At 34.0% G+C, this 22,277-nt stretch overlaps 1 protein-coding gene across 1 annotated transcript in view; it reads right to left on the bottom strand.

Moving 5' to 3' along the window:
• The window catches only part of LOC129957379 (uncharacterized), a 34,637-nt gene extending 13,587 nt beyond the window's left edge, over positions 1-21,050 (bottom strand). Inside the window, exons 1-9 of the mRNA XM_056069671.1 lie at positions 20,861-21,050; positions 19,541-19,845; positions 16,825-16,942; positions 14,602-14,732; positions 13,068-13,195; positions 10,034-10,197; positions 9,773-9,871; positions 7,789-7,888; positions 5,012-5,078 (exon numbers count right to left, since the gene is read on the bottom strand). Coding sequence (XP_055925646.1) covers positions 5,012-5,078; positions 7,789-7,888; positions 9,773-9,871; positions 10,034-10,197; positions 13,068-13,195; positions 14,602-14,732; positions 16,825-16,942; positions 19,541-19,845; positions 20,861-20,881 — 1,133 coding nt within the window. The 5' untranslated portion in view covers positions 20,882-21,050. The remainder of the gene's footprint in view (positions 1-5,011; positions 5,079-7,788; positions 7,889-9,772; positions 9,872-10,033; positions 10,198-13,067; positions 13,196-14,601; positions 14,733-16,824; positions 16,943-19,540; positions 19,846-20,860) is intronic.
• Between the last annotated feature and the right edge of the window lie 1,227 nt (positions 21,051-22,277).

Raw genomic sequence — 22,277 nt, 5'->3', positions numbered from 1 at the left:
AAAACTGCAGTTGTGGAAACTGCACTAGGAAGACTATACAATTAAAATCTCAAAAATCGTCGGATTCAGACACAGAAGAATCCATAAACAATATTTCTGACTCTGGAAAGCCAGAAAAAAAGCAAAGAAAATCGAAATCTGACAAATCCCTAAAATTAAAACTTGCAAAGCGAGGACTGTCAAAGTCAGACCTATCTTCGAAACTGAAGAAAAATGTTTCTAAAAACTCTGTAGCTTTGGGACTTGCTAGTCAAGGGATAGCTCATAGAGATTTAACATCAATTTTTGGAGGCATGCAAAACAGTCCTGATCTCAAACTCCATCCTTCTGAGGATGATGATGAATTTGGGATGAATTGCGATATTTCAGCAACACAAACCACTGCCAATATTTCCCCTTCTGCAACTAGAATTTCTTAATGGGTACCTTTCTTTCTTGGAATTGTCGCGGCATTCGGTCTAAAATACAAGACATCAAATCTATTTTTAACAAATTTCATCCTATTTGCTTTGGTGTTCAAGAGACCTTCTTGACGCCTAACATCCCGCTTAAATTAAGAGGCTATAATTGTGTGCGGAGAGATACAGACATTGGATCTCGTAATTCGGGTGGTGTTTGTATCTTTACTTCAAATTTGTTTCCTAGTACACCTCTTGCTTTACATACTTCTTTACAGGCTGTGGCTGTACAAGTTCACATACGAACGTTGGTCACAGTCTGCTGCATTTACTTACCGCCTCATGCAGTTATATGTCAGCAAGAACTTGATAATTTAGTAGACCAGCTTCCTTCACCTTTCATTTTATTGGGAGACTTCAATGGACATAGTACTTTGTGGGGTTCAGATAATACAAACTCTCGTGGACGACAGATTGAGCAGTTTATTGCTAACAACTGTCTCTGCCTGCTGAACAGTCAAGAGAAAACTTACTTCCACGAACCCACACGTAGCTTTCATAGTCTTGATCTGGCCATATGTACACCTGAACTGCTGCCATTTCTCACTCTAACAGTTAGCAATAATCTTTACGGCAGTGATCACTTCCCAGTTATTGTCTCCCACGTTGATGGAGGTGGTGCGACTACTTGTCCACCAAGGTTCTTATTCAAGCGGGCCGACTGGGATGTATTCACACAATTAGCAGATATCACAGAAACTATGGTCAGTACTTGTGACATTACAGAAGCAGTACAACATGTCATTGACAAAATAATAAGTGCCGCAAATGCCACTATCCCGAAGACTTCCCCACGTCTGAAAAAATTTCGTAGACCGTGGTGGAATGAAGCTTGCCGCGATAGTCATAAACAACAAAAAAGATTATGGAACATCTTTCGAAGGTACCCGACAACAGAAAATCTTGTTGCTTTTAAACGAGCCAAAGCCCTTGCTCGTCGAATTCGTCGCCGTAGTCAGAGGGAATCTTGGATTAAATTCGTATCATCTATCACATCCTCCACATCCAGTAAGCATTTATGGAAGAAAGTAAAGGCTGCCAGTGGAATATATTGGGAAACCTCTATTCCTGTTTTAAATACAGGAAATAAGACGCATTCCGCTCCATCGGAAGTGGCCAATGCTCTCGGTCAAGCATTTGCACAGGTCTCCGCATCGGATTCGTATAGTCCTACTTTTCTGGCACTTAAGAATTCCACGGAACGGTTGCATCTGCGCTTTAATGACCGATGTTCTTTTCCCTATAACTGTGAATTCAGGATGTTTGAACTGCAAATGGCCTTATCTCAAGCCCATGATACCAGTCCAGGGCCAGATGGGATCACATATATTATGCTCCGCCATCTGAATACAACTTCCCTTTCGAATCTGCTTGTATTATTTAACAGAATATGGCTTGAACGGAGGTATCCTTCGCAATGGCGTGAAGCTATTGTGATCCCAATCTTAAAACCTGATAAGGAACCATCAAATCCTCTGAACTACAGACCAATTGCTCTGACGAGTTGCCTTTGTAAGATCTTTGAGCGCATGGTGAATGCACGGCTTGTATATGAACTGGAGAAACAGGGATGTATCTCCCCGTTGCAGAGTGGTTTCCGTAGAGGTAGATCTACATTTGATAACCTCGTTTTCCTGGAAACCCAGATACGCAACACATTTGTTAGGAGGAATCACCTTGTCTCCATATTTTTTGATACTGAGAAGGCATACGACCGAGCATGGCGCTATGGCATACTTTCGACACTTTTTAAATTTGGTTTTAGGGGAAATCTTCCCATATTCTTGGAGAATTTTTTATCACATCGGACTTTCAGAGTACGTGTAGGCAACTTTTATTCTGATTCTTTTATTCAAGCTGAGGGAGTCCCGCAGGGAAGTGTCCTCAGTGTTACACTTTTTATTGTTCATATTAGTCAAGTTTTATCTGTTTTACCTTCAACTGTTCAGGGATCACTTTATGTTGACGATTTGCAGATCTCATGCCAAGGCAGTAATATGAATTTAATTGAGAGACAATTGCAGAATGCCGTTAATAAAGTGGTGGCTTGGTGTGATAACCACGGGCATACTATCTCTCCAGAGAAGAGCCGGTGCGTCCATTTCTGCAGAAAACGAAATATCCATGTAGATCCTGTCATTCAAATACGAAATACACCCATCTCAGTTGTGGATGAAATACGATTTCTAGGATTAATTTTTGATCGGAAACTCACTTTTCTTCCACATATCTCAAACTTGCGGAAGAAATGCGAGAAATCTTTAAATATTTTAAAGGTTCTCTCCAAAACATCTTGGGGAGCCGATCGGACATCTCTGCTCCATATTTACGAAGCAGTCATCCTCTCTCGCATGGATTACGGGTGTATGGTGTATGGTTCCGCACGTGCTTCTATACTGCGACCCTTGGATACCATTCACCATTCTGCCTTAAGGATTTGTTCAGGAGCATTTCGTACCTCTCCCGTTGAGAGCCTCTATTCTATTTGCAACCAGCTACCTCTTGATTTAAGGCGCAAAAAAATGTCTGCCTGTTATTATTTCCGTACAAAATCGTTGCCCAGTCATCCCATTTCTAATATAACATTACCAGCTAGTCTTCGCAGATTATATGAGGCTCGTCCCTCTCACATTCTTCCATTTAGTGAGAGAGCGAAAGTACTTTTGCATGACTCGGGCCTTTCAAACGTTACAATTAAGACGGTAGATTTATTTTGTTTTCCACCTTGGGATATACCACAATTTTCTTACATGAATCCTTTCTCAGGATTTAATAAATCGTCAAATGATCCAATTATTTTCAAATGCCTGTTTTTGCATCATCGCTGTCGGTATTCCTTTTTTATACCGATTTTTACGGATGGCTCAAAATCAGATGGCCATGTTGGATGTGGCATAATTCTTCCTTCTGATACACTGAACTATCGTTTACATAATTGCTGTTCTGTATTTACTGCTGAGTTGATGGCAATTTTCTGTGCTCTGGAAAAAATTTCGCCGTCCTCTCAGCGTAACTTCATTATTTATACCGATAGTTTGAGTGCTCTGGAGACACTCTCGCACTATAGCAATCGGATGCATCCGATTGCTATTAGAATCCTATTTACTTGGCGTCTCCTACAAAATGAAGGCTTTCATATCCTTTTTTGTTGGATCCCGAGTCACGTAGGCATTTCTGGGAATGAAGAAGCTGATGCAGCGGCAAAATCTGCCGACTCCATTTTGTCCCATAAACTTCCGTATTGCGACATTAAGAGATTTTTCATTAAACATATTTATTCAACATGGCAATTAACATGGGATTCGAAGACGGAGAATAAACTTCATTCCGTAAAGCCTACAGTTGATTTATGGCCTGTTCACCCTATACGGGAGGTTGATGTGAAATTGACTCGCCTCCGTATAGGACACACCCGTTTTACACATCGTCATCTCATCTTGGGTGAAAGGGTGCCAATTTGCCCCACTTGTCATATTGCTTTTAGTGTGAACCATATTTTAATTGAATGTCCCGATTTTAATGTTCATCGTCATAACTTTTTCTACTCGTCTTCTCTTAACTTGCAAGACCTAGTGGGTGAAAAATACCACCCAAATATTTTTAAATTTTTAAGAGCGATTGGTTTCATCAACTATATATAACATCTATTTCATCTGTTTGTTCTTCCTTTTATGTTAAATGTATTTTTTATATGATTATTTTACATTTACGTTAATCATTGTCCTACGTTGAGACAGTTTTTCAATATTTGTATCGACGCATTTTACGTGGTTTTTATTACTTTCACTTGTTATTAAAATGTGTTGTTTTAAATGTCTGATCTTATTTTACCGTGTGCTTGGCGCAGTATAGCCAAATATGGCTCTTGCGCCAATAAACCATATACAACAACAACAACAATCTTTGCATATGTTTTACGGCGGCAATTTTCGTTACACACTAATCGTTCCAACGCCATTTGTGGTTTTTCAATGCACGGATCAATTTGTGCAAGGAAAAAATGGGTGTTGCCATTCGAAAATTTCAAAATTCTCTCACTGTAACCGTAACCGTGAGCTCTGTGTTGTTTAAAATCATCACAATCTCCAGCGCATACCTTCAAACAACCATGTCTGAAATTTTGGTTCGATTGGTTGAGCGGATAGGCCGCTAGGTTTTCATATATAGGGGAAGTTTTTTTTGACCACCCTGTATATAGGTATATCTAATACAGCAATCCTATGCAGACACGAATTGATGTATCTGACAAAGGAGTTAATATTTCAACAACCACTGCTTTCAGAGTTAAATGCGTGTAAATGCTTTAATATTTATAAATTTTGTGGCAGAACCTGGACTTGGACATCCTAAATAACCAGAATAATGTCTTTGTTTAGAGAGAAAAAGCACTAAAATATATTGCGTATAAATTTCACAGTTTGATTATAATTAACGTGAAACCTTATCGATTTACGTAATAAAAAAGCTTAAAAAAAACTTATTGGGGATTACAAAGCGTTCGACTTCGTTGAATAGAGTGCAATAGGAAATTGTAGCAATTTTGGGGAACTTACAGGCAATCTGGCTTGCAATTATTGAGGCAATCCACAAAAGCTGAGAAATCGCCCCATCCAGGATTATCTGTGAAAGAAAAATAGATGCGATAAAGTACGTTTCTTTCGTTTTCCTTACTTTTGATATAAATTTTTCTATGCAATGCAATATCAGTAATTACGAAAAATCGAATTTTGATGGCTTATGCTGCTTTCAAAACAAGACTTTGCCATCAAAAATTTTACCCTCCAGCTGCGTATCCCGCGGGTTCCACGGGTTGGCAATTAGTCCATTTTCTATTGTATCCGCCGTTTTTCGCGATTTAGAGTGTTTATTTTTATGTTTACAGACTTTTATCTAATATATAAAAATCTCGTGTCGCCGTGTTTGTGTTCGTGCTCCTCCAAAACGGCTAGATCGATTTTTATGAAATTTTTATGTGTATTTGGTAGGTATGAGAATAGGTCGTAAAGTATATTTCATAACGCTAGGTAATTAGAGTGTTCCTATCCAATTTTTTTTTCTATTTTTTTGACAATTTTTTTTGGTATTTTTTTTTTAATTTGGCATCAAAAAATACCTATAACCCCACAATGTCACTCTCTTACCCCCCACCCTCCCATTTTTTAATCGCAATTTTAGTATTTTTGTATGAACTATATCCAAATAATTAACCCGTCCAACATGCGCGTCCAAATGCTACAAGATCCATCTGCTGACACATTCTCGGACCAATTATTAGATATCGGCGATGGAAAAGTTGCTGTCTATAAAAATACTGGATGCATAAAATTGCCCACTCATTTCTGCACTATCGTTGATTGACCACATATTTCCCGATGTACGCACACAATACATAAATCGTATGTGGCTGGCAGAAACAGCCATTTTGGGCAGTAAAAAATGTGGAAGTCGACGATTTAAACTTTAAGATACAGCAGTCGTTGTCAGGCGACTTGGTATCATACAAATCGAAACTTTAAATTATCCAACAGAGTTTTTGAACTTACTGGATTTGCCAGGCACGTCACCACACCTTCTACGACTGAAAGTTGGATCTCCGGTTATTTTACTTCGGAATTTGAACCCACCACGGCTGTGCAATGGCACGCGATTGGTCATTAAAAAATTGATGAAAAACGTTATCGATGCCACCATTTTGAATGGAAAATTCCGAGCCGAAAATGTTTTGCTGCCACGAATTCCGATGATTCTCACAGACGTACCAATTGAATTCAAATTCCATCCAATTTCCTATTAGATTGGCAATCGCAATGACAATCAATAAGTCGCAAGGCCGAACGATGTCTGCGGCTTAGATTTGGGCAATAACACGGACAATTATACGTGGTATGTTCTCGAGAGGGCAAACCATTGATCTTATTTGTGTTGGCTAAAGAGGACTGACAAAAAATATCGTACACTCAATTGCTCTTCGAAATGAATATTGATTTTCTTTATTTCATTTTTATACTTTTGGATAAAAAATATATTACTTTTTTCACTTTACGTTTAACTTTTAAGAGATCAAACAATGTGTATGTTCGTTACGTTAATGAAATACATTGGATTGAGAAAATGAATGGTTGGCGATCATCGTCTACAGCGTTCCATTCCTCTTTCTGTCATAGAACCCATCACCACACACTTACAATGCATTTGTTATTTTTTAATTAACAACCAAAATATTCATGAGAAATAATTTATATGGCAGAACAACGTTTGCCATATAATTAGCAAGATCTAGTTATAACATAAGAAATGACTAGCAAGAGACTAGCAAGAGCTAGTTATATTACCAGGTGTTTCAAAAATGACCGGTATATTTCAAAAATTAATAAAAACTAAACGGGCAGCGAAAGAAATATACCGTTTGTTGCAATATGCTTGGGAGAACAGTAAATTTTCAGGCAGACAAACTTGCGAAATTAGTTACAATTTACAACAACAGATGGCGCTGCAGGTGATTTGAAAGATATAGAAGAAAACGTAGTCTGAGTTCGCCATTCTATAAGTCGTCTTTCTGCTTTAAACGTGTGCTGTTCACAGATTGCAAGTTTGTTGCGAAAAAATGGTTTATTCCTTAGAACAAAGGATTTTTCTGGTGTTGGAATTCCACCGGGTAGAACACAGGGTTATTGCAACAAGACGAAGTTTTCAACGAAAGTTTAATGTAACTAAAGAGCCGAAAAGCGATACAATAGAGGATCTGTTTGAAAAATTTCGAAATCGCTAGACATGAACCCCTGCGACTTCTTTCTGTGGGGACACTTGAAAGATCAGGTGAACCGCCACAATCCAGAAACAATTGAACAACTGAAGCAATACATCTGTTCTGCATGTGAAACCATCCCGCCTGAGACGTTAACACGGGTTTCTGCTCATTTCCTTCTGAGACTACGCCATGTTATTGCTGAGCATAGTGGATATTTAGAAAATATCGTAGTTTAGATTTTTTTCCACACTGCAGTGCCATCTGTTGTTGAAAATTGCAACTAATTTCACAAGTTTGTCTGCCTGAAAATTTACTGTTCTCCCAAGCATATTGCAACAAACGGTGTATTTTTATCGCTGCCCGTTTAGTTTTTATTGATTTTTGAAATATACCGGTCATTTTTGAAACACCTGGTATATTATTATCATGTAATATATAGACTCAGTTCACTTTCTTTGAAAAATAGTTGAACTTATTTGCAAACATCGCATCTAAATCTTGGCGGACAAGTAGGAAGCCTAAGACGTCTTGTATAATCTAATTTTGTAATCATTTGTTTTCATGAAAATAAACATGCCCTACCGTCAGGACATATATTTTCCCACTTATGAAACATATTGAGGCGGTATTCGCAGCCACGAGTCTCCATACTGTAGTTCCAAGAACACAAGCTTTGACACATCTGAAAGAGAAGAATCAAATGTAATTAAATATTTTTGGTAAGCGCTTGATAACTTCAATAACATAAGAAATCAGCAAAAGTGGTTTCCTCGAACAAGAGCTCAGAATTTTGCTTTGAGAATCCAAAGCATAAAAATCTTGTTCTTTATAGTATAGGGAAAAAACTTATACATATCTTTTATTTTATCTCGAGATTGAAATCCAAATTTGACACAATGCAACAATTTTAATAATAAAATCACATGCCAAATTTCATTTATTTAATTCATTGCGTTTTTAAATTATCATATTTGAATGTACCGAAAATATAGACCAACTGATGGCCAACAACTTAACGAATTTTGTTCAAAATTTGTCAGGGCTCCATATTGTTACAAATCTGTAATTTTGCTACCCGGCCCGAATAGTGTCATCGTAAGAAAGACAATTGTACGATCTGTCCTGTGCATGTTGAGTGGGTGCCGCGTCAATAACCTCGGAGCTTGGCGACAAATTTGGCGAGCATTTGGCGGTTTGGCGTTGAATTTGGCGAGTTTGGTGACTAAATAGATAAAACCAGAAAGTTCGAGAAATTTCATGATCCATCCAGTAATAACAGAGATACACTCAGATACGCCCTGATTGGTCAGAAGATTCTAGCCCCTCCTCCCGGAACTATAAAAGACGGGCACTCAGAAGCTACGAAGAAGAAGTTTGTGTATCGGCGGAAATTGTGTGTGTGAGAGTGGTCGTAGTCGCCGACGAGTAAAAAGACTAGAGGATTAGCAAGCAAGCAAGTTGCTGAACTATTAGAGATTAAATGCATTACGATTGATCGACGGTATTTTGCTGTATAGAAAAATTTTGTAACAATATATTGGATGTTACATCTGTATTCCAAAATACATTTGCTTAGCACCTTTTGATTCGTAATAATTCTCAGACATTATATTACTGTAAATAACCATATTGTCTAAATATCTCTTCTATGGGCAGCAAATTTTCTGTAAATGGATTTCATTCAAAAATTTTACTGAGGTCTACAAATTTGATTTAAAATCATGTATTAAATTTTATCAAAGTGTTTTTGCGTTATCATGTTCACGGACAGAAATAAGTTTTAAAATGTGTGTTTCAAATTCAGAATCTTGAGTTGGAAATACACAACGTTGTTAAAAGCAATTATTTTACGCTTACAATACTTTCTCTTCGTATATTTCTTAAACGATAAAGTAAAAATAGGAAAAAATGTAGGAATAGAAAAACTAATAAGGGCTAAAATCAGTAAAACTGTGCGATATTCTCGCATGTTCTTGTCTCACCCACCTCGTCCACAAAAATAAAAAAAAAAATATCTAGCCTTTTATTGAGTTTTTGAACTATTGCATAATTAAGTAAATATTGAGAAATTTTGTATATGTTTTACTAAAAAATACCGAGTAAAACGCATGAAAAGATATAAAAAAACAATTTATTCACACGAATGGCTTTATAAATGTTTCTGCATATAAAATTTAGCATCAGTATGCAATACTATAGAGTTTTTTTGTTTATTTTTCTGCATTTTATTTATTTGTCGTTAAATGTAGTGACTTATAAAAGCTATATAGCACATGAGTAAATATATCAATGACAAGTACAATCCCGCCCTTGAAAAAGTTTGACCTTCAAGAGTTCATTTGTAGTCATTATAAAGGCAACTTTCTGCTTTAATTCTTATGCGTTTAAGCGCTTTATCTTATTCATCACTTCAAGATTTCCATTAAATAAAAAAAGAAGAAAAAAAAACAATATGACAGAAAATGATTATTTAGGATAAAACATTTGTAATATTAAAAAAAATCTCCTTAGAATTTTAATTTTATTAGGATTATTTACGTGTTTTAAGAAGTAAAAAACACAGTACATCATGTGACCGGGCCCCCGTCTTGTTATTCTGGAACCACAAGGCTTCATAATCTGTGCAGTTCGTTGCATACGGAGCAGGGAGGAGGTGTTCCTCTTCCTAGAATCAAAATTCACATGGTTTTATAAAGAAAATTGTTTAAAATTAAAAAATTAAATAAAAAAAATTTCGCATTAAAAAATCTGGGTTTTCAAGGTAGTCACATGACTTAAATAAAGTAAAAACAAATATGTTTGAAAATAAAGAAGTATTGGAACGTACCAATCGTGCAATTAAACCGTATTTGAATCCAGACTTCAATACATGCCCATATTCTATGGCATTTTCTGGCGTAAAGGGAGAGTGAACTGACAAGAAAACTTGAGACTCGGACCAAGGGAAAAGAGATTCCTCTTTCTTTTGCTGTATAGTTACACTCACTGAGCCTAAAAAAAGACAATTATTAAATAAGAAAGAATAAAAGAAATTAAAATCCATTTACTTTTTTATTTTTAGCTGGATTCAGACCTATAATTCTGTGGTCTAGAATTAACCTCAGTCATTGCCACGATCATTTAATCATGAAATCTCATTTTTCGAAACCAAAAGGCTGCCGATTCGAAACCCGATTCTAATGAAAATTCATCGTTTAAGCGAGTCTAATGTATTCTGACGTCACGAGTCAAAATATCCTTCCATCATTATGGTAAAGAAGTCTGGAAAGAGTATTGCTAGTTCAGATGTCGTCCTTGTGATCTGACTAGGATTCATACAAGGTCTGTTGCGAAATGGTGTTTCCCTCTAACGGACCAATAATGAAAATAAATTAAACTCATCGCCAGTGTGACAATTTAAATAACAATGTATAATGAACTAGAATAGATCTCCATTTTTGAGTTATAAAATAATTGCACAAGATAAAAGCGATCTGATTTTTTTTAAAAAAAATTATTAATCGAAATATAATGAATGTATGCATTTTATTTCTTACTTTCATTACAATTTTTGTTGTGTTGTTGTTGTTTCTTATGGCACTTGCCATGGACAAGCCCGTTGTTCGAAGACAGTCGATTTAAGCCTGAGGGAGAGTGCCTCTTGTTTCTATAGTAGCGCCATCTAGGGCCAAGAGAACGACTTAGCTACACACACGTCACTACCCTTTTTACGGGGCGGACTTCATTCACTCAACCACAGATTGTAATTTAGACCTGAATCAGAGAACGATCACCCCTGGTCCAGTACCCCTAGTGGTATTAGTCTCGACATGGAAGATTTTGTGACCATGGCAGATTTAACGCGCGTCAGCCACCAAGTACGCGGGGAATCTTCGGCCGGCGGGGTTCGAACTCGCAACCTAATGGGCGCGAATCCGACGCTCTACCAACCAGGTTATCCTAGCCTTATTACAATTTTTGCAAGAACTTTGGTTTGGTTATACTAAAATGTTGCTGTGATGTTACACTAGGATAATTTTGAAACTGACCTGATTTTGAATTACTCTGAAATGAGGAGGATGTCTAATTGCCACGCCATATCAACGGAAAAGCGCTTGAATCTCGGCATCAGAATTATTGTGCAGCAGGCTTTACATATATAATTGATATTTTCTGGAATCGGATTATGATACTGAAATTCAACTGAAGTTCGCACTGAAAATCTAAATCTAGTAAACTCCTGAAAGTATAAAGTTCACAATGTAGGTCACTTTCACCAGCTCAAAATAGAGGATTCTTTATTATAGATGAATGAATGAATTAAACGTTAATTTAAATGAATTAAATGTTATTCTAGCGTTTATTTGCATTTTATTGTTTAAGTTATTTTATTCTGCTGTTTAGTAATATCGCACTTTTATATCTATGGATGTATATAGCGCAGCATCTGACAAAAAAACATAACATTTTGTATCATAAAGTAATTTAATTTCCGTTGTTCCTATATTACTTGCATAATTGTTTAGCAAAAAAAAATTTCGGCATGTTTATATTATCTGTAAACTGCAAAATGCATGAAGAAACACTCATTCAATCAAAACTGAAACTACTATCAAATTTAGAATGTTCCAACTTTTAGATTTGTAAGGGCTTGCATAAAAAAGGATTTTTTGAAATTATAGTTGAATTTTTAATTAAAAATAAAAGTGCTGATATTTTTCTACAATAATGCACCACAAAAATTAATTTTACATTCATTTTAAATTAAAAAAATGAGCTTACAGTGTTTCAGTATTATCGTTGAATTATGTTATACTTTTATACTGTTGAATTAATATAAACTTCAGAACCATGAACAGTTAAAGTTATGAAAGTGGTGTCTACATATACTATAAACGTTATGCACTATGAGATGCGATCACTTATTGTGCCACCTGGGAGACAAATTTTAGAGTGAGTTCTTATCTTGGAGATGGTAGAAAATAGGGGAAAATGTCAGTTATTAAGGTGTACGTACACTCTTGAAGATTTTTTTTTATTTTAACTTTAAAAATCCTGTTTTTTTACAGTAGATTATTAATATATGTTTAAACTCATTTCAGTGGGAAAAAGCCATATTACACTATTTATTAATTAAATAATATTTAATGAGCTAATGAGCCTATTTTTTGAAACATGATATCTTAAATTCTAATTTGTACAGCCACACAATTCTAGTTGGAAATGATGCCTCATATTAGTCTTCATGTTGTCTGCCTCAAACAAGTTATAAAAATATATAGTTTATTTTTTTTTTACAATTTTTTAACCAACGATAAATAGGAAAAGCGAGATTTTTTCTGCAATTTTAACTTTTAAACAGCTATTAAAAATTTATTTCTATAAATATAACTTTGATTGAGGCACAAAACATCCGCTATTTCATACAAATTATTTTGATATATAAATAACTGTATTTGGTTCATTTCTTGTTGAGTTATGATTGTTTGAATGAAGCAACATAGTGGAAAAATATCATTCTTCATAAAATGAGTTTTAAAAACACCGTAACTAGAGTTATCAGTGAAAGCACCTCCAGAAAAATAATTATAACTCAAGAAATATTTGGAATATTTGCAACATCTTGGTATCGTTTTAAAGCTAAAGGAGCAGAGAACATTATTAAGCAATAAAAAAAAAATTCGATATTTTGAACGATTTTCGAAGTTTCAAGTGTGTACATACACCTTAAGTTGCACATTTAAGATTATCGATTTATTTCAAAGGGATTTTTTAACTTCTAAGGGACAGCGAAAGCCATACTTGAAAAACGATAAAAACTATTGTGTCATTGATAACTACTATATTTATAGATTCGATTCTAAAATACAATATTTTCTCACCTCGTTTCGTTTGCATTACTATACGCCTCGTTGTCTGGTTATTCTTGTCAAAAACACGAAGATTGTAGGAATAACATCTGGTATAGGGTAGTATCCCCGTATCCATGACGTAAACTTCCTCCCATAATCTATATATATAAAAAATAAAATTATCTTTTTTAAAGATCTATATAACTATCTTTGGATAATCCTAATGGTGTTATTAACTGTTACTCAAAAGATTTAGTTTTAACTCAAACAAACGAAAATCGACTTAAAGCTAACTATTTAGATTTAAATTTAGAAATTTCGAATGGAAAAACTTTAATAGGTATTTATGATAAAAGGGATGAATTTAAATTTAAAATAATTGAACTTAGTAATGACCATTCTAATTTAAACTCTAAAATTTTCAAAAATTTGATATTCTCACAATTTAACAGGATTAAAAATATTTGCAATAATAAAATTTCTGATATTTTAGCAACAAACAATCTCATTAAAAACTTAACTACTAATGAATTTCCTAAAAACTATTGCAATATAGAAGTTTTGTTAAGAGAGGGTTTGTCTAATTTCTGACTTCCTCCGGTTTTTTCGCTTTGAGTTTTAACTCAACAGATGGCGCTTCAATTATGATGACGATGCATTATGACGAAACGTGGTAAGCTTATATATCTTTAAACTCGGAAAAATTAAATTTAGTTTAATTTAAAGAAATGCAATTGCCCTAACAAGCGTTTTTACCTCACTAATTGTGGATTTTTTTTTGCACTCACTTTTGGATTTGTACTTTCAACTGGTAAGTGTTCTGCTTTCTTATTTAAATGAATTTGGTTCTATTTTTATGGTCTTTGTCGTTTGATTTGCTGTGTTCTTATTTGGATTAAAATTTGGAAATGATTTTACTTGTTTTTGTATAATTATCTTTAATCTTGTGATACTAATTTATCTCCAAAACCTCAATTTCCTGGGATTTTCGGGTCACGAGGGGTGAGTTTGTTGGACGAAAATCAGACCCCTCACAGAAAAAATCTCTGGTTTGAATCCTTGCCTGAGGGTGACCCTTGAGAAAATCTTCGGGCCGGATTCATTTTCTTTTTCTTTTTGATTCTTTGGCTGTAAACTTAATATTTATTTCTAATATTTATTTTTCTAATTTGGTTAAGTTCACTTGTGTTTTAGTTGTATCAGCATTAGCGCTCACTAAATACAATGTATATTTTATTATATAAATTCAGGAAATATTATATAGGTAAATTTTCATATTGATTATTTTTGGATTGATAGTTTCTTAATATAAATAGTAATATTTTTATGGAAGCTATTTTTTAAACGCCAATGACAAAATTCGAGAATTTGTAATTAGAGATATTACAGATTAATATATTAAAAGATATAAAAATAAAATATAATTGTCAGCAAATTATATCTCAGTAAAATTATACATTTTAATGTTTAAAAATTATCTTTAATAACTTTTTTTTAACTAAAAGTAAATCTTTTTATCTAAATAATGACATTCAATACGTTACATTCTTAATTGTTCAAATACTTTTCCATTTCAATTTCAGGAAAACGTTTAAATCCTGTGTGGCTGGCAGTAAACACAAGCTGTTGAAGAATTTTCGTAATATTCTGAAGAGTACGCGTCGACGAATTGGTGTAATATCCAAACATTGGAATCTGGAAAAGATAAATTAGGATAAATTAATTGAATATTATAATAATATATTTAAAAAATCATTTCTCATTCAAGCGTACAAACTATTAAAGAAAAATTTTAACACTTTTGCAATTTCCTAAAACTAGCCGATTTTGGTAACGAGCTTGTTCAGTTATTAACTTTTAGATAATTAAATATTAATGCAGATAGCAAAATTTAAAAAAAATCACCTCGTTATCTGATTAGACAAGAAAACAAATTTAATTAAATACCCCCCCCCCCTACCATCACCACCACCAAAAAAAATCATTGCGTTTGCAATTTTTTTTAAATGTATACTCTACGAAAGATAATGTTATTTGGAATTATGATAATTTGAAATGTATATTCTATGAAAAATAATGTTATTTGGAATTATGATAATTTGAAATGTATATTCTATGAAAAATAATGTTATTTGGAATTATGATAATTTGAAATGTATATTCTACGAAACTGAAAATGTTATTTGGAATTAATGTCCAAAGAGAGCATTTTTTTAAATCTTAATTTTAACAATATTCAGTATTCTGTATAATTGAAATTCTATATAATCGAATAATCTTCAGCTCTATTTGCGATATTGTTTAAATTATTTGCAATATATGTCCATTTCAATTAAATAACCCGGAGTATCCTACAACAAGTTAACAAATTACTAGAAAGGGTAAGAACCACTTAGACGAATCAGAATCGCCAGAGAAGATCCTTAGATGCGATGAGTATCACTGCAAAAGCGCAGGAGGTTCACACACTAATGCAGTGAGAGAAAATAATTGACTATATGAAGACAGAACAAACCAATGTGTTTCTTCAAAAAGAACTACGGATTACACTGGGCATTTCGTACAACATTTACATGAAATTCGATAAGGCTTATTTCGACCCATAAATTCTTTGGACGCCTGTACCAACGGATATCTGCAGAAATCCATGGCAAGTGGTGAAATGCGATAAAGACACCAGATACAGAAGACACGGCGGTAGATCTGGCACAGAACAATCGAAAAGCAAGCACTCGAAATACGATGCTCTATGTCGGGAATCCCACATTAATGTCTGGGAGAATCGGGGTATAAAACTACAAGTGAAGTTAGTTGCGTGTGATATATCCATTGACAGCAAAGAGGACCTGGTGCTATCATTGGAATAAGCACCTTCAAGACATGACCAAGGACCGAGAGGATGTCCTGGTACCATGCGCAGAAAATTTGAAATATGCATCCAACCTACACACAACAAATGAAAATCTTTGAATCTTATGTTGTTAAACTTTGATACTTTTGCTTGATTATGTAACTAGCATAAAATCGCCTATTCATTTCAGTAAAGTTATTTATTTTCTGAGTTTTCTGAATGCACTACCACATTGCATGTCTTTTCCAACTGAGCACTTAGTGATTCCAACTTGTCCAGATGTATTCTACTGTGGTGAAAGCTTATAAGCCAGTTAACAGCCATGCTACACGAGCAATTGCTTTTGTATTGTGGTCATGTTACTCGACTGTGAACCACAAGGTCCCATGCTCTATCCTCGCTCATCCTAATTCGCCACATTGGTGACCTCGGACGATGAACGTCAACCTTCGTACAGCTGTTGTGGCGCCATCTACCCACAGCAAACCAAAGTCGTCAGACTCACTTGACACAGCAACCACTCATCCACATAAGCTCGTCATAACACTTGGCGTGCTACTCAAATAGGTACAGGCGCATTAGACTCAACAACTAAAATACCTCACCACTCAAGAGCCATATCGTTCGTTTCCCCTCCGACTAACTGGAGGGAGAGTCTGTGGTGAAAGCTTATAAACCAGTTAACAGCTATTGCAATTGCTTACACGAGCAATTGCTTTTGTATTGTGGTCATGTTACTTAGCTGCGAACCACAAGGTCCCAGGTTCTATCCTCGCTCAGCCCAATTCGCCACACTACCCGCACTTCCACCCCATTCTTAAAAATTTCAAAACCAAGGCTGTGGCCCTTTGATTAATCTATAATAAAAATATATTATTCTGTTACAGCCGATTAAGTTGCAAAATATTAAATAAGATTTTAAAATATATCACTCACAACTAATTTTGAAACATCGCCTTTGCACATGTAAGGATGCTTCTCACAAAATTCCGTCAAGTTGTTTGGTTTTGAGCACAAATCAGGATATTTTCCACAGAAATATGTTCGTTTTATTCTGAAAAATAAATTTTAAAAATTCTGAAAAATATGTAATACGATTTAGAATGGGAGAAACGTTTCTATTTTAGTTTTCAAAGGTATTTTTCTTCATGAATTTTGGTAACATCGCATGTTTATTTTATATTTAAACTTGCATTCTATTTGAATCTTAAAAAGAAATCACATTTTAGGCAGATTTTCTTTAGATATACTATATATTGCAATGGTTTTCTCTAAACACGGCTTTGGGAAATTTCGGCAGACCTTTCCCAATTATGGTCTTCAAAAATCAAAACACTCTTAGCTAAAACTCTTTTAATTGCTAATATGTCAGCTATGTTATCTTGCCAACATGATAACTAGATCCAATGTTTATTGAAGTGTTTATCTAGAGTGAGTTATGTCATAGAGAAGGTAAAAATCTCAGTCGTGTTCGTAGATTAAACATCCGTGAAATGTTTGCGAATCAAGCTAGTCTAAACAGGTATTTTCAAAAAATAAATTTGCTGTTTCACTACCTATTACTGGGGTATCACATTCAATAATTACCCCCAGAGGCTTTTGCAAAAATTATAAAAGTTTCTTAAAATGCTGCTTTCATTTAAATCTTCGGTTAGACTTAAAAGGAATGTGCAGTTGCCATAATTGAATTATTTTGGCGTTGTTTCTAACCACATGTAATTGTGATAATTTTTATTGCAATTCTAAACGCCGTTTATTACCATTTCCGATAACCATCTGTTGTATATATAGCCAAATAACTCAGGAATTTCAAATTGTTCTTCCAATTATTCATTCTTAATAGGTACTTGAAGATATATAAACTATGGACAGTAAAATTGGTCAGGGAATGACTTATTAGACTCCCAGGCACCTTCCATTCCTACGTTCCGCTACTTGTCACGAAAGTGAAGCAAGGAAAAAAATTAAGTATCAAATATAAGATGACGTTTAACATTGCCATCTGGAAGAACAGAAATCTTTAACACTTCCCCTTCTGAACGTGCATGAATTCACATGTCTTAAACTTCATTTAAAATTTATACAGTAGAAAACACAAAGAATATTATATCAAAAATCAATCAGAATAAATCAATACAGAATCTTGTTCATAATTCTTATATAATGAAACACATTTGAGTATCAATAACATAGAAGAAAATTATCCATTGGCATTTCACATAAACTTGTATAATTATGGATTTTCAAGATCACAAACGAGTTAAACTTATCGTTTTACATTACATTTAAAAGTTTTGATGAGAAAGGAAGGAATATTTCCATTTTGTTCCGGTTACAATTGCAAAATTCTATCTATCATCCACATGTTTCATTCATTCACACGTTTCTGGGATATCGTTCATCATTAATCAAAGCAATGTCCTACACATTAATTAATGAAATATTACTTATCTGTGGAGAGATATTAGCTGACTTTAAGTAAATATACATTCCTCTAATTTTTGCTAAAAGAGTTTTCTGGTATTTAAATCATTTCATTTAAGAATTTCTATTTAAATTTTCAAATTTAGGTTGGATAGCAGGTAACGAAATTAATCTTTTGCCATTAGAAAATGAGAAGAGTGTGAATGGAAGAAGTTCGCTGTGCCAAGTACTCTAAAAATGTTTTACAGCTTGTATTATTGCTGGTAGATAATGAATGATCTTATATGATAATTATTAAAAAGATTGCTGTAAAGAAACGCTTTTCAATGATTCTACAGGAAAGTAATTCCTGTTTCCTTTCATATCTAATTATTTTTTTTATGGAACCCGCTCATTTCTATAGGAAAACGGACGCCAAACGCTTTAAAAATATTTTACAACTTGTATTGTAGCTGATGAATAACGAATGATCTTAAATGGTTATTTTTAAAAACACTTCTCAACGATTGCGTAAGAAAATAATTTGTTTCCTTTCAAATCTATTTCTTTTTGTGGCACCATCCAATTACACAGAAAACAGTTTACCCTTAGGGTCCTTTACTATAGTGAAATTTTGGCACAGGAATTTTGAAACATCCTGCATACTTCCTACACGGTAACATATGGAATGAATCTAATATTTTCCATGTCTTTTTTTTTTAAATACTCCTGAAATTTCTGGATACTGCCAACAGATGGCAACAAAGAGATTTTCAGGCATGCAATATAATACAAAAATAATAACAATAACTCACAAGTTTCTGTTGCAAATTAGGGTCCTCTACTATAGTGAAATTTTGGCACATGAATTTTAAACACCCTGTATACTTCCTACATTTAACATATGGAATGAATCAATATTTTCCATATCTTTTTTTAAATACTCCTGAAATTTCTGGATACTGCCAACAGATGGCAGCAAAGAGATTTTCATGCATGCAATATAATACAAAAATAATAACAATAACTCACAAGTTTCTGTTGCAAATTAGGGTCCTCTACTATAGTGAAATTTTGCACATGAATTTTTAAACACCCTGTATACTTCCTACAGGTAACATATGGAATGAATCAATATTTTCCATATCTTTTTTTAAATACTCCTGAAATTTCTGGATACTGCCAACAGATGGCAACAAAGAGATTTTCATGCATGCAATATAATACAAAAATAATAACAATAACTCACAAGTTTCTGTTGCAAAATGTTATTGCAGGCATCTTATAGTAATCCGGATTAATGACAGCGATATTTGTCGTCAAAGGGTAGGTGAAGTAGTGCTCGTAAAACGCCCATGCTTGGTAGAAGAAGAACGTCGCACATATCATGAAAATGAAGCATTTTGTGATTCCCCACACAGATTTTATCACCAGACAGCATGAACATCCTTTCGGCTTGCCTCGTGACTCTCCTGCTGTCACTGTTGTGTCGTTAAAATAGAGTGGACTTCTAGGTGAAAATTTAGTTGCAGTACTAGCAGTCTTCGTGAAAAACTATTTTTTAAAAAAGAAATAACATAATTAAATAAATTCTGAAGCTTCTGACTGCTAAAATAAATAACAAGTGTTTTGAGTTTGCAGACCAGTGTGCATCCATATGTTAAAGGGTATCATGTTTGCTCATCCATATGTTTAAACCAGTGAAGAACTGGCCATTTGCAGAGCTTGTCCGATAGGAACCAATATATAGGGCAATATGTTCCCTCAGAATGGTGTGTAAAAGAGAAAAAGTAAGAATACGGTCTAGAAGAGAATTTTACAAATTTACTTTGCCTTTTTTACCCTTTCACCGTCCTCTTTTGTCCGCGAAAATTTCTGTTTCCCTCTGGTTTTCGCCGCATTAGAACAAACAATGATAAAAGCTCAAACAAGTAAACATTTATAAAACGTTTTAAACGTTTAAAAGATTTAAAATGTAAAAGAACGCTTGAAACGCGTGACTGCCGCCCTGCAGAAATTTCACTTGAACGCGCTAGGCGCGTTACAGACATCTAAGAGGTTAAACTAAGTAAAAAAAAATACTTATTGTTACACACACACAAACCTTTTTTGTTTATAAATATTGTAATATCAATTTAACTCCAGTTTAGTTTAGTTATATTAACGTCCCCTTTTAAAGAAACGATAGGGCTCTTTTGGAACGGATCATGTAATTTTAAAACCACGGTCAGAAGATGAGGACACCTGAGCTGGCACCCCCTCTCCAAATTTCCGCGCCACACCATATTTGTTTGCTAAAATAGCTTCGAAATTCAATTTGAATTGACGCATTTTCCACAATCGCCGCTTAAATTGCGAATTCTTTTCATTTTCCATTCATCAAAACATATAGTATTTTTATTTGTCATGAATCTTTATGGTTTCAAAAATAAACTCTTTCTGATTGTAGAAAAAAAAATGTCAAAAACCTTGACATCGAATGTCTAATTTGATAAGGGAAAAATTGCAGGAAATATTTTATAAAGGTATATTCCAATTATTTATATTTCAAATGAGAACTGTTACTTACCTCATCAGCAATGTTGCTCATCTCAAAACTCACTTCCAGACTCCACCATAAAATTTGAACTAATATAAAAAAAAGTGTTTCTCACTCGTCCACTAATAATTATTATTACAGCACCTGTATTATATCTAGTACTTGTAATGAATAATTTATGCATTCTATCTTGTTTTAGATTTTTATTTTGTTTCTAAAAACATTTCAGTTAAATGAGAAACTTTTAATGAATTATGTTCACTAAGTTGCAACATGGTAACTTTATAGCTGCAATGAGCTTCCGGGACCTTTTTAAGTTTTATAAACTAAAAGAGCCTTTGTTTCAACAAATGATCTCAAATAATTAACACTTTTATGATGTAATGTGCAAAGTGTGTTATGAAATTATTTCGTATAATTAGAAATGAAAAAGAGATGGTAAAAACTGGTAATTTAGTTTTCCAAGTAATCGACTCTTTTCGCACTAAAACTGAAAGTTAATTTTGCATGATCACGTGGCAATGTCTGCGTAGTTTTCACTAAACTGACACTAATTTGTATTCCGTAGGCACCATTTCGAAGTTCATTAACCAGAAAGAGCGTGGCGTTATTTAATTTTCACCTCACACTCGCAGCGACCTCATGATATTAGCAAAAATGGTAACTCAAAACCATGCAAATTACTTCCACAGAAATTCACTTATTCATGAAATTTTAATTGTCACGCGATGTTTAATTTTGAAAACATCGCGTGACAATTTTACCTTGAATGACTGAATATCTTGATATTACAACACAGACGTTGTTAATATAGATAATTTGGTTATTAGTCCCTCATAGAAACATTATCGATTTCACTAATCTCACTGCTAGAATTAGGGTTTGACGGTTTTTCAAACCCGGTTTTAAAAAACCGTTTTTTTTTAAAGTAAATTTGTCACATTTGAAAACCGGTTTTTTTAATTTAAAACCGGTTTTCTGGAACACCTGGATATTCATCTTTTTCAATAATAATAATAAACAAATATTTTGAATTTTATCTGTTGGGGCCATTTCGTCCAGCAGCTGAACGGCGGGCTTAAGGCGACGAGATGCCAATTTATTAATAAGAAAAGGTATATTTCAATTTTTATTAAATGAATCAAAAAATTTAAACACTGAAATAAGTTTGAAATTATTATACGCTTTAGAAGAATAAATTCAAGAAAGAAGACAAGTAGAATTAGCCATTCTTTTTCTGTATTTGCAAAATCCACAAAACATTTCTAGTTCAGCCAAGATATCTAGTGAAGCTAGTGCTTAGTTTCAAAAACCGAAATTATTAAGTTATCTGGAAAGATATGGTCTAGAATATTTCCGAATTCTTATGTGGAAACCGATTCTAATGAAGAGCAAATCGACGAAACTACTCATCAAAGTAATGCTTTTTTAAAAGAAGCCATGGAAG

The sequence above is a fragment of the Argiope bruennichi genome, chromosome 11 (assembly GCF_947563725.1).
Source record: "Argiope bruennichi chromosome 11, qqArgBrue1.1, whole genome shotgun sequence".
Classification (NCBI taxonomy): Eukaryota; Metazoa; Arthropoda; class Arachnida; order Araneae; family Araneidae; genus Argiope; species Argiope bruennichi.
This window is presented reverse-complemented; position numbering and strand designations above follow the sequence as displayed.